General features: G+C 44.4%; 1 protein-coding gene across 1 annotated transcript in view; it reads right to left on the reverse strand.

Annotated features, from left to right (window-relative positions):
• Nucleotides 1-11,973, reverse strand: part of ZDHHC2 (zinc finger DHHC-type containing 2) — a 67,625-nt gene extending 55,652 nt beyond the window's left edge. Inside the window, exon 1 of the mRNA XM_027530132.1 lies at nucleotides 11,788-11,973. Coding sequence (XP_027385933.1) covers nucleotides 11,788-11,914 — 127 coding nt within the window. The 5' untranslated portion in view covers nucleotides 11,915-11,973. The remainder of the gene's footprint in view (nucleotides 1-11,787) is intronic.
• Nucleotides 11,974-13,207: the final 1,234 nt, after the last annotated feature.

The raw sequence follows: 13,207 nt of genomic DNA on the forward strand, positions 1-13,207 counted from the left end.
CTCAGAAATGGTAAGTAGAGAAAAACAAAGCTTTATTGATATACAGATGTCTAGCTAAGCATTTCCACTGAAGTGGTTCATTCATGTGTCCTTCCAGATTCTCAGTGTTTGAGATTCAGAAGAACGTCTAGGCAAAATGACAAATTCCACGCCTCCTTGGCCTTTTAAAGTCAATAGGAAATAGATGAAACTATGAATGTAAAATCCAAGGACCTAAAGGGTCTTGGATATTTTTGGATATTCAGTTCATACACACATCTGTCTCAGACTGATGGCCTCAAATTGAAGTTAAATTATGTACAGCATACTCTATTTAAGAAGGCTGAGGTGAGGAAGGGGAAGTTGCAATCTTTTAGGAAGTCTTTTTTGTTTAATCTAAAATGGGTTAAACTTTTAGCATTAGCAGGGAAGATTTTAGTTATCTGAAAACTTTTAAAATCGAATATAGCATCTCTGGACAAAGTTGGCTGACTTTGAGTGCTTCCTGAAAATGCATGTCACTTATTTTTTTTAGCAATTATTTTATAAGTATATCGGGGCAAATATTTTTGCATAGTCTAAATTATAACTTTTCAAATGGGTTATACAATTAATTTTGTCATCTAAATCCTTATTATAAATGAGTGCTGCTGCTGCTGCTAAGTCACTTCAGTCGTGTCCGACTCTGTGCGACCCCATAGACGGCAGCCCACTAGGCTCTGTCCCTGGGATTCTCCAGGCAAGGATACTGGAGTGGGTTGCCATTTCCTTCTCCAATGCAGGAGGTGAAAAGTGAAAGTAAAGTCGCTCAATTGTGCCTGACTCTTAGCAACCCCATGGACTGCAGCCCACCAGGCTCCTCCGTCCATGGGATTCTCCAGGCAAGAGTACTGGAGTGGGTTGCCATTGCCTTCTCCTATAAATGATTACATTTCAATATTCAGAAAGGAAAAAAAGAGGCATTTGATTGTTACATTTATGTATTAGTTCACTAGGGCTGCCATAACAAAGTACCACAGCCTGGGTGCCTTAAACAACAGAAATTTATCTTCTCACAATTCCAGAGGCCAGAAATCCAAGATCAAGATTTAGCAAGTTTGGTTTCTACTGTGGCCTCTTTCCTTGGCCTGTGGACAGCCATTTTTTCCCTGTGTCTTCACATGGTCACTCTACATGTGTGTCCAAATTTCCTCCAATCATATAGTATTAGGATTCATTCTAACAACCTAATTTTAACTTAATTACCTCCTTAAAGGCTCAGTCTCCAAATAGAGTCATGTTCTGAGGTACTGGGGGTTGGGATTTCAACATGAGTAGGGTGCGGGGTGATGGTACAACTTGGCCCATAATAAACTGAAACTGTAAAAACATTACAAACTTCTTTATGAACATCTGAGTGATCAAATAATAAAAAGCTGAAGCAGATAATTCTCTCATAAAGGATTCATGTTCTCCGAAGCTTGAAATGTCTACTGTGATCACAAAAGGGTCAATTAACAAGTTCAGTGAGCACCCATTCATTAAAGAGAAGTTATGTCTTGAATGTTACTCTGTGTCAGGCACCAGGCTACAATGGTAACCAGACACGGTTACTGCTCTCATGAAATTTTCTACAGGTTATCTTCAGAATATAAGAAAGTTAGGCTTGCCTAACAGAACAAAATCTCTGTAATTTGGATAGAACAAACTCAGATATCCCATCAACTCACACACTGGTATATGTTTTTCATTTTGGTAGAACTTTTGAGATTAAATTCAAGGGGTCTTCAGAGCATAGTAATCAAACAAGAGTTTAATCTCTCACTGTTAAGTTCTCAGTCCCTATTTTACTTCCCATTTGAACATATTTATCAACTGGGATTGCTCCCTCCTCCTTGATACCCTCTCTTCCCCAGGCTCCAGGACCCCACAGCCTCTTAGTTTTCCTCTACTTCACTAGTAATCCCTTCTCAGTCTTCCTTGCTCGTTCCTATGCAGCTCCCAAACTCTCAATGCTGGTCATCTTTGGTTCTCGTCTCTGCTTAATTTACATTCTCTCCCTTGGTGGAACAAATGTATCCAAGGTTAAGACTTTAAATTGATTTATATGCTGAGGACTCCCCAATTTTTCTGGTCCAGACTCTCTGCCAAATGCCAAACTCATCTGTGCAACTGCTTACTCAGCGTATCTGTTCCCACATCTCCATACCATCGCTGATCCACGGTCACCCCATCCCCAACCATCTCTGTTCCACTGTCTCTGATTTGTTCTTTCTATCCTCCAACTAGAATGTAAATTCTAAGAGCCATGAACAAATATTTTTGAATGAAGGAATAAAGAGCTAGTCAAGAAATATGGACGGTTTGAAATGCATTCAACTCTTGGATTAAAATTGCTTGCTAAAATGCAAGATTACGGGGGCCTATAAGGATCCCTTCCAACCAACATAAAGCTCTCAGTTCTGCATATTTTAGTTTATAGTGTGTTCTAGTCCTGGAATAAGCTGCATTTCATTAAAAATAGGCTCTAATTGAAACCTTGATTAAGTCCAGCTGGTCTCTGCCCTTCATCCTTTCACATTAATGAACCCCCTGGAGGTGCCCTGGATAATCACTACTCATAGTTAAGCACCATAAATCCCTTACTGCCTTTCTTCTTAGAACATGTCACATGGAGTTGTCCACGGTGGAAAAAACCTGATCACAAATTAGCCCCTGCAATTCAGAGCTGGCTTAGAACTTTCACCTTTGAGGCTCATAAAACTGAAATCTTTTTCTTGGTTGGTAAATGGTACCAGGTGTCTCTCATTTAGGGCTCAGCATCAGCTGTTTCGGCGCAGGCTATCTTTCGTATTTCCAGTGTGAATTATACAGACATTACAGAGACTGTACTTCAAGTTGCACCATCTCTCACATCCTTACAGACTTGGTGGAAAGCCCCACTTCAGATTTGGCCACTTACTACCTTTTCTGAGCTGACCTTTGGGCCCCCCAAAACCATCAGCAACACAGTCTAGTCTGGGTTTTAAGTCACCTCATCCCAAACATACTCAAATACTGTGAAAATCCATTTTTTACATAATGCGATCAACAGAGATAGAAATTTAATTTTATCTATATGTAAGAAAATAGGTATGCATTACAAAGGATTCTGGTCTGCCAAATTTCATGAAGTTAATAATCAAATAAATCTATAAAGTTCTTGGAAATACATGAAATGCTTTTTACAAGGATTATACCTATTATAATCATGAAGATAAACTACCCCTTGAAACTACTGGGACATTTGGTTTTAAAGGATGTAGAGAAAAAGATTTTTTTCTTTTATTTTTGCTTGGTGTTTAATGTATTGATACACTGATCTGGACTATTCTGTTTCTCCAGGGTAGCAATGTTACTGAATAAACCTAGAGGTCGAAATATTTTAAGTATAGCAGGAAAGCTTAATTGACATTCCACATGAGGAGAAATTTCAGGACACGGTGGAGAAAAACTGGCAAAGAAATAAAGCTCAGTCATCTATAAAAGCACTTCTCTTTCATTTGCATTTAAAAATGTAATCAACAACATATCTAAAATGAACTGCTGTCAAGTATGCATTTCAGAGTGCAGAGGAGCGCTGAGATGATAAATGCAGCAGATATTTTTGCTCCAGTGTCTCCCAAATAAATATGATTTTTAACATTTTTGGCACTAATATTCATAATTCAATTTAAAAGTCATAGTCAGATGAAAAGTCAAATTAGGAAAAATGCTACACAAAGGTTTCAAAAGCAATTTCATTTTGAAAGGAAAAATATCAAGCCATCATAGCTGGTGAGTTTATTGCTAACATATGCTTCTTAAGAAATCAGGTCATCTACCTCCTCCCCGCTGCCCTCATCCCAACCCGGCCCTGAAAATTCCACCCTTTTCCATTCTCAGCATTTGACTGAGATAACCATTAAGATACAACAAAATCATCCTTAAAAGAATAAGAGAAAAAATATTACAACAATTTTTAATGGACCATTAGAGAAATTAATTCAATTATATTATATTTTTATTATTAATTCTCTCTAGTATATCTACATGGTAATATAAAATCATAGGTTTCCACATAGTATTAAGACTATCTTTCTAAATGATCTTTGGAAAACGGTTTTCCCAACAGAGAACATTAAGAATCTATGGCTAATCTATCACTTTGCAAGTAAGATGAGACAGTATTTCTCCAGTCATCACAAACAGTGTTGGAGTCTCAGAGGACCCATAAACTCATCACTTCCTAAGAGGCCTGAGAGCTGTGATACAACAGTCAAAATGCATGAAGTCAGCAGTATAAATCCCAACATGAAAGCCATGATTCCATAATTTTCCATCAAGATGAAAAAGAAAAGCACATGAGACAAACAAAAAACCACTGAGAATTTTCTCCCTGAGAGCTCCTCATCCAGACTAATCTCTGGAATATTTGTCTTGTTTGTTATTTGTCTCCCTGGCACTTCTCCCCACCATGAAGGCCAAAGAGATCCAGCACCTTGCTCTTGCTAAATAAACCCTGTCGCCTGCTGCTCAACAGCAGCCCAGGCGGCTGATGCTCCCAGAAGCATCTTTACTGAGTCACAGGAGCAGGGCGGCTCCAGGGCGGGGGCATGGCCGGCTACGAGGGCAGCAGCTCCTCCAAAGGCGTGATGTCCACTCCAGCTCAGCCACCTTCTCTTGGTTTCTGTTTTATTTTCTAAGCTGGGTTCTCCAGCCTTCCCGTGGACTCAATCAGTTGTATTCAGGAAGTTCTCTGCCTGCTCACATTCACTCAGCAAGTCACAGGTCCTGAGCTGGGAGCAGAGTGAAAGATGCCCAGGCATCAGGGAAGAAATGAAGCAGCGGAAACAGCCCCACAGGGCACAGCTGAGGCAAAAATCACTGCTCATAACCTTGGTCTGAGATACCTCTATGTGCAAGGTTGTTAATATGAGTAGACAGCCCCCTCACTAGTGATACGCTCTCACTTCCCCGGTGGTCCAGTGGGTAAGAATCCACCTGCGAGTGCAGGGGTCACTGGTTCAATCCCTGGTCCCGGAAGATCCCACATGCGGCTAGCAACTAAGCCCTTGAGCTGCAACTACTGAAGCCCATGAGCCCTAGAGCCTGGGAGACACAACAAGAGCAGCCACTGCAGTGAGAAGCCCGTGTAACACAACGAGAGGAGCCCCCGATCCCCACAACGAGAGAAAGCCCGTGCACAGCAACGAAGACCCAGCACAGCCAAAAATAAATAAATAAAATCTTAAAAAAAAAAAGAGTGACATGCTCTCCGTCAGCTCTTTTGACCTACTGATCACTCTCATTTAACCTTGGTCCAGCAACCGGCTCCCAGGAGAGGGGTGTTTTGTTTTCCGTTTTTGCTTTCCTGCCCCTGAGCTGTGGGAGCAGCATTTTGAAAGTTAACCACTCTTCTCCTTATGCCCAAGCTGGACAGAAGGCTTCAGTTTTGCCTTGTGTTTCCGGAAGCAATTTCCCCCCTTAGCTCTTAGGAGAAGATCTCTATTCAGATCTCCTCTAAACCATCTCTGTGGGGAAGAAGCGCCTGGCACGTAACAAGGGTTCAATAGATGCTTTTGAATGAGTCCTGCTCCACTGCCTCTCTGAGGCTGGCCTCTTTCTAACCTTGTGGAAACGCACCTTCTCTAGAGACAATTATCTTCACTTAAGAAACCATCCCTCCAGCTTCTGGCTTAATTACTGGAAACACTTGAGCAAGTATAATTTGATGGCATGCACGACATTCTCAGTAAGCATTTGAAAGTAAACTTTTTTCCCAACAAACTTTACATTGTTTTGACTTCTAAACCCTTTTCTCTCATCTATTTACAGGATACAATTTCATGTTTTCATAAAATTTACTGACACTAATTCATTCAACTTTTATTGAGTATCTCTGCATTATAAGTGCTATACTGCTTTACTTTTGTTGTCTCTAATAGGATTTAATAGCAAATAGTAATGCTGCATTGTCTAATATACAAATTAAAAGTAGTTTTCTGACACACTAAATGGAATCAAGAAAGCATTAAGCAGAGTCTTTTAAAGTCAAATGGTACATAGGTTAAGAATCTGCAGTATATTTCATACATTTGAATTTTAGATTTGAAGTAATGTTGAGTTCTTATCCCTCTATTTAGAAAATTTTAAATCTTTAAAATATTTGATAATATCAAGAAAAGTTACAGAACTAATATATTTCACATCATTACTGTCAACAAGAAATAATTTCTAATTATGCATTAAATATTTTGTACGTGTAAGTCTTCTATGGATGTCACTTTCCATGTCACTTAAAATGATTTTAATAATTATAGATGGTAACATTTGTATTCTCAAGATCATTTGTCTGTACTTTTGTTCTTAAAAAGCTCTAATGTCCTGCATAAGTTTTTAAAATGATAGTTTACCAATAACAAAAATGCAGTTCTTCCTCTGTAGGGCTCAAATTCATTTCCTGATGGAAAACAACTTAGACTCCCATTCAGTTTCCATCCTTGAATGTGTCATGGCCTTAAGTTAATGGTAGCTCACCACAGAATCCATGTATGAGGTTTTATATGTTTAATCCTTAAAGATATCCTTAAAAGAGGGAAAACATAATTTTCTATCTCCCAAAATGACCCCTAAATATGTAGACTAATTCTTTTAATTCTTGAACATCTTCAATAATCACGGTGTAATATAAGGTTGCAATCATTTCTGAGAGGTGTTTATTAATAAAGACTGCACAATCACAAAGTTCTAATAGTCTAACTTCTAACATACTCCAGGGTCAGTAATATATTGCTCAAGGGCCCAGTCTGACCTGCTATTTTTATAAATAAAGTTTTATTGGAACACAGTCGGACCCATTTGCTAAATTAGCTAAAGCTGCTTTTGTACTACAACAGCAGTGTTGTAACTAGCCCAAATTATAAACCCTCTTAAAGTTCTGAAACCACTGTGTAAAGCTTACTTTTAATGAGTTGTTAACTCATTAAACAACAGCCATAAAGTTTAACAAATTTGCTAAAGGACTTCATTGGGCTAGAGAGATTTGGCAAGAAGTTTGCAAGGAAAGGGAGACATTTTAACATTTGCAGCACAGCAGCTGAAGTCACATTGGTTAACTTGGAGAAAGGACACAGAATTGGTAGCAACTCTGAGACATTTAACATCATCTACAAATGCCAAAGGAAGTTGGCCTAAATGATCTTTAAGTTTTTCAATCTTCCGGATTCCTTGAAATGACTTCAGTAAGCCCACATGCAAACTCGGAACCCTATGAGCACACAACTCAATAACAAATATTTCCTGGCACCCACCGAAGGTCAAGGCAGGGAAGGAAAACATTTTAGAAAAGTGGAAACCAAAATGATTACAGAAAGGTATGTGGAGCTTTACTATGTGATTCTTGAAACTCTCCTGTAACTCTGAAAAATTCAAAGTCACTCAATCGTGTCTGACTCTTTGCGACTCCACAGACTATACAGTCCATGGAATTCTGCAGGCCAAAATACTGGAGTGGGTAGCCTTTCCTTTTTCAGGGGATCTTCTCAATCCAGGGATCAAACTCTGGTCTCTTGCATTGCAGGTGGATTCTTTACCAGCTAAGCCACAAGGATAGCTCAAGAAAAGTGGAGTGGGTAGCCTATTCTTGTTCCTGCGGATCTTCCCAACCCAGGAATCGAACCAGCCTCTTCTCCATTGCAGGCAGATTCTTTACCAATTGAGCTATCAGGGAAGCCCATAACTTTGAAATTATTATCAAATAAAAAAGTATAAAAATGGTTAAAGCAATTTTACATTTTCTCACTTAAAAGGGGGAAACTTCATATTCAACTGTGTTGAATATGGTAACACAAAGACTGCCATAATGGATCTGGAAAACACATCACTCATGTTCAGTATGTTCCCTGAAGCAAGCATGCCTGCAGACTACCCTCATCCCCTCTATCCTGCATCCTAAACACCCACCTTATAAATGTAACTCTTAAATTTATTAATATCTTACTATATGGAAAATGAGCTACCTAGAAACTAAAAGGACCAAATGACAGATAAGACATTAAAGAAGCTGGAGAGGGGAGAGTAGTGGGAGGCAGAAGGAAGGCACAGGAGAAACCAATTCATCAATAAACTAGATAAACACATTCTGAATGATCACAAATATTAGCAGCTCTGTTTTAGCTCTTCTTTGGTGGAACAGGAAGGAAACTTACCCCAAGTACTTGACTCTCATACAATGTATGTACGCCCCTTATATTTTTTATGTACACATATTCCAAAAAGAGATGTGAGTTTATTTTTCTAAAATCCAAACACTAAGCAAACATTATGCTAATTGAAAAGTGCCTAGAGAGCCACACACATCCAGGTTGTTAAATATAGAAACCCACTGTAATGAGAACCATTATCTCTGGTTTCCAAGGATACCAGGGTAAGCACTACTCCTAAATTGCAGTTAATTCAGCAAAGGGCACAAAGTCATTTATATTCAGGGTCATCCCAGCTGCCAGCAGATGCAGAAGGAAGGCTAAACCGCCCTCTTTTTCTATTCTGTTCATCACCAGCTCCAGTTGCCAACCCCCACCCTCTGGTCCCAACCCTAGCCAATGATTTCTGGGTGAAATCTGGACAGTCAGCTTGTAAACAGCTACTTTCGAGAGAAAAAGGATCTACAAAGGGCAGGGCAGTCAGAGATGTGAACAGTGCCGGGGGTGGGGGTGGGTAGGGAAGGTTGGCATTCCTCTTGGTTTGTAAAAAGGACTGAAGCCTGGTTTTGTGTGCCCGCAACACTAGGGGCCCTCTTTCCTGGTGCTTATGAGGGATATGACTTAGCAAGGAAACCACCACCATCATCTTCAGGGAATTGCACAGCTAATTTCAACTCCCCGCCCCAACTAAGACTATTCAAGCTTTTAGAGTTTATCACTCTTAAACTGCCACAGTTTCTAAAATTAAGTTCATTTTCAATTTGCTCTTCTAGACTCTGGGCTTCCCAAATGGCACCAGTCATGAACAACCTGCCTGCCAATGCAGGAGATGCAAGAGACACGGGTTTGATCCCTGGGTCAGGAGACAGATCCTTGGGTGGGGAAGATCCCTTGGAGAAGGAAATGGCAACCCACTTCAGTATTCTTGCCTGGAGAACCCCATGGACAGAGGAGGTTGGCGGGTTATAGTCCATGGGGCAAAAAGAGTTGGATATGACTGAGCATGCACGCACTCTAGACTCTAGGATCTACAGTTTTCATAGGGTTACTTACAACCTGTTTCTATGGCTATAGTATAAAAACTACTTTCTGACAACTTCAGAGATATTGCCTCTGAATCATTTTGTTGTTGCTTATTCAAGGCTATTTATATCGCTTTCAACATGACAGGCATTGTACCAGGCTAAGGAGGCAGTGAGACAAATGATATCAGACTTCACTTTTGATGATCATGGAAAGGATCAGTAACAGACCATGTCACTTAGTTTAAAGAGAGGCATTTGGGACTTCCCCAGTGGTCCAGTAGTTAAGACTCTGCCCTTCCAATGGAGGGGGCATGGGTTCAATCCCTGGTCAGGCAACTAAGATCCCATGTGACCCCAGTACAATCAAGAAATAAAAATAAATAAGAATAACAAAATAATTAAAAAAAATAAAAATAGAGGCATTCCTCCTTTAGTCAAATTTACACTTACTAAAATACTGGTGTGGGATTTCACAGATACTTTAGATTTATCTTAAACTTATAGAAAGTATATACAAATTTTAAAAAGTATATGTAAAAAAACTTACAGAAAAAAAAGTATATATATATATATATGGGCTTCCCAGGTGGTGCAGTGGTAAAGAATCCACCTGCCAATGCGAGAGACGCAAGAGACTCAGGTTCAATCCCTGGGTGGGGAAGCTCTCCTGAAGTAGGAAATGGCAATCCACTCCAGTATTCTTGCCTGGGAAATCCCATGGAGACAGGAGCCTCGTGGGCTGCAGTCCATGAGGTTGCAGAGTCGGACATGACTGAGCATATACACACACACACATATATATAAAAATAATATCCAGATAAAACAGCAATCTTCCATTTACTTCCTCATCACCTGTCCATTCAACACAGGAAGACCTCCATGCAGAACTCAGCTGGGGCAGAAGAAACCAGAAGGGTCAAAAAGCTCTCTCTGCCTTCATGTGTTTCCTCCTGATGGACATGAGACTGCATCAGGCTAAGCTTCTTAGCTTAATGTGATAAGAGAGGTGAATCAGTTTGCCTGTTTTGATAATTGAGGCCTTTTGAGACTCCCCTCTTTTGTGTCAATTCCATTAACTGGAGCTGCTCCCTGCATCCAAGAGAGAGAGAACAAATGAAATACAACAAAGGTTTCTAGTAGTTATGTAACATTTACAGTATCCCTCAACAAGGCAGGTCATTTAAAAACTAACGGTTAGTACAAAAAGTACAACATGGTTCTGAAAACTTTCTTGCTATACATTTTAGACAACTTGAATACTATGTACTTAGTTGAGCTGTCCTGATTTCAGTACACAATCCTTAAAAAAAAAAAGAAAAGCTCACTTATTTTTTTGGTACCGAAATATTGTTTCTTAATCCAATAAACAAAGTAATAATGTCAAACCTTAAAACTATACAAAATGGAAAATCAGTCTCAATTCTCTTTAAAGTTAGTCATTATTTTGGTGTATTATTCTGACACCTGCTATTTCTCACAAGGGGCAACATTTTGGGGTAAGACGGCTTCGGAGAAGATTCTGTCTGAATCTGGCAGCTTGCAAAAACGCCTAAGTTGAGCAGGCCACTCTTTAACCTTTCTCCTGGTCTCACCAGAAGCTAGTGTTCTGGAGGATGAAAACACAAAACACAAGTCACTGGCAGAAACGTCATCGTCTGGTTTATCCTTTTCTGACAACACATGAGCTTTCACAAAACCTCTAACGGAAGCCTGCTTACATTAAGGAACAAACTGTATTCCCTAGCTGTGCATAATCAACTTTTTGTTTTCTTCTCATCTTCAGCACTGACAGCACCCTAATCCACCAATTCGGGAGCCCAAAACTTGGACTTGAGCCACTTGGCTCCCTGGATGAAAAAACAAAACAAAACAGCGGAAGGGTCGCCTCGTCTTTTCCTTCTATTATCCTGACACCTAAATTCTGGTCTTGCGTATCGCACAGATCTCTGAAAACACTTTCTACTAGCTCACCTCGTCCCCTGCTCCATCCTCCTCCCTCCACCTTTTCGTAGCTAGAAAGTGTCCAACTGGCAATGTTCAAATCGTAAAGGCAGCAAAAACGGCCCTGCGTGCTGTCACAAATGTCTAAAAAGTGGATTAGGGATCACCAGGGAGGGACAGCTCGGACACCCGAGGCCCCCGTCCTCCGCGCGGGGCTGGCGCAGCTCGGCTCCCTGCCCAGCCCGGAGCCCTCCGGGGCCCAGCGCAGCCTCCCCGGACCTCCCCGCTCGGCGGGGCGCCGGGGGTCCCCCGCTCTCCCGGGTACCGGACAGACGAGGGAGGGGGTGTGGCTGGGCTGCGAGCGCGCCGGGGTGGAGGTGACACCGTCACCGGAGAGTTGTCTGGGGAAGGCGACCGTACTGGGAGTGGAAGGAGACTGCCCCGAGGCTGTTTTCGGCCGCGGCGCCGGAGGAGCCGCAGCCAGTTGGTGGCGCCCGGGGCGCTCGGGGGTCCGGGGTGGGTGGGGAGAGCCGGGGCGCGGCGCCGGGCGCTCGGGGTCCCCGCGTCCCGGGACTGGCAGGTGGGAGGCGGCGGGGGCCAGGGGCGCGCGGGGCGGCGGGGCGGGCCGGGCGCTCACTCACCGATGCACAGCTGGATGGCGTAGGCGTAGTAGGACCAGCCGAGCAGGAGGCTGATGAACACCACCGGGATCCAGTAGAGCACCCGCCGGCACCGCCGCCTCACGCTGCCCGGACCCGAGGGCGCCATCTTCCAGCCGCATCCACCTGCCCAGCTCCGCTGCCGCCGCCGCCGCCCGCGGGCCTGGCTCCGGGGCGGGCTGGCCGCGCCCGGCGGCCCTGGCGGGACGGGCCCCGGGGCGGCGGCCGGGTGCGCCGCGGCCACTGCCGCCGCCGTGGCGCTAAGTCCCCATCCCGCAGCCCCGAGCCGGCGCCGCGGACTCCCCGCTCCTCAGCGCGGCGGAGGCGGTGGCTGCGAGAGGAGGGCGCGGAGGAGGCGGCCGGGAGGAGCGGACGACGAGCGGGAGGAGGAGGAGGAGGCGGCGGCGGTGGGAGCCTCCGCCCCGCCTCCGCGCGGCCCGCCCGCCCCCCGGCGTCCCCCTCTAGGCCGCCGGCCCGGCGAGGCCCGCGGCGCCCTCCGGCGTGCGCTCGGGGCACTGCCTCCGGTGCCTGCCGCGCCCCAGGCCCTAGCGCCCTCGCCGCCGGGCACCTTACGGGCATCCGAGCGGGGAGAGAAGATTTCTGCCTTGGCCATTCCATCCCCGCCCCCCGCCCCGGGTCCCTGGACCCCGACGAACCGGCCCCGCGCGGGGCGAGGACACTGGGCGGCGGCGCGGGGCGCGGAGACGCGCCGGGGAGGGGCCGCCCCGGGAGCCGCCGGCGCGGACCTGATCCCCTCGCTGGCCCAGCACGGAGCGGGCGAGATGCCACCCCTGGGGGCGCGCCACCGCGAAGTCCTCAGGCGCCCATCCAAGGTCCCCGCCTCCCGCTTCTCAGAAAGGGTCGCTTCAACTTGCGGGTCCTGGTAAACGGGGGGCAGCGAGGGCCGGGCTGGCGCATTACGGCCCGGGCGCCTCCGTTCCCACGAGGGTTTTGGGGGGACTTGGGGGTGCACCGTGCGTGAGGAGGGAGCACCTTGGGTTGGGCATCCAGAGACCCTGGAGTCAGAAACACCAATTATCTGGTCTGAGAATTTGAACTCTTTCAAGTCACTTTGTGATTGTTAGAGTAAACATTCCCACCGCCCCCTCCCGAAAGTCCCGGGGTTCCCTCTGTGTACTCTTTCAGCAGCCGCTTCTTCACTACAGTGTTTTCTTTTGTGATGGCAGTTCTAAACATAGCATATAGCTGCTTGTAAAGCCATCGCTAAAAATCCTGAAAGAATCCTAAATGTAGTGAGACCGACGTCCTGGCTTTAAGGTTGATGAAACGGAAAAGATACGAATGCTTCTGCAATTGTTTTCTTTTTCCCTTCATCTGATTATGAACGAACCTGGCTACAAGTGGAAACCAGCCCCCGCCCTCCAGTCAATATAGTGTCTCT

The sequence above is a fragment of the Bos indicus x Bos taurus genome, chromosome 27, assembly GCF_003369695.1.
Source record: "Bos indicus x Bos taurus breed Angus x Brahman F1 hybrid chromosome 27, Bos_hybrid_MaternalHap_v2.0, whole genome shotgun sequence".
Lineage (NCBI taxonomy): Eukaryota > Metazoa > Chordata > Mammalia > Artiodactyla > Bovidae > Bos > Bos indicus x Bos taurus.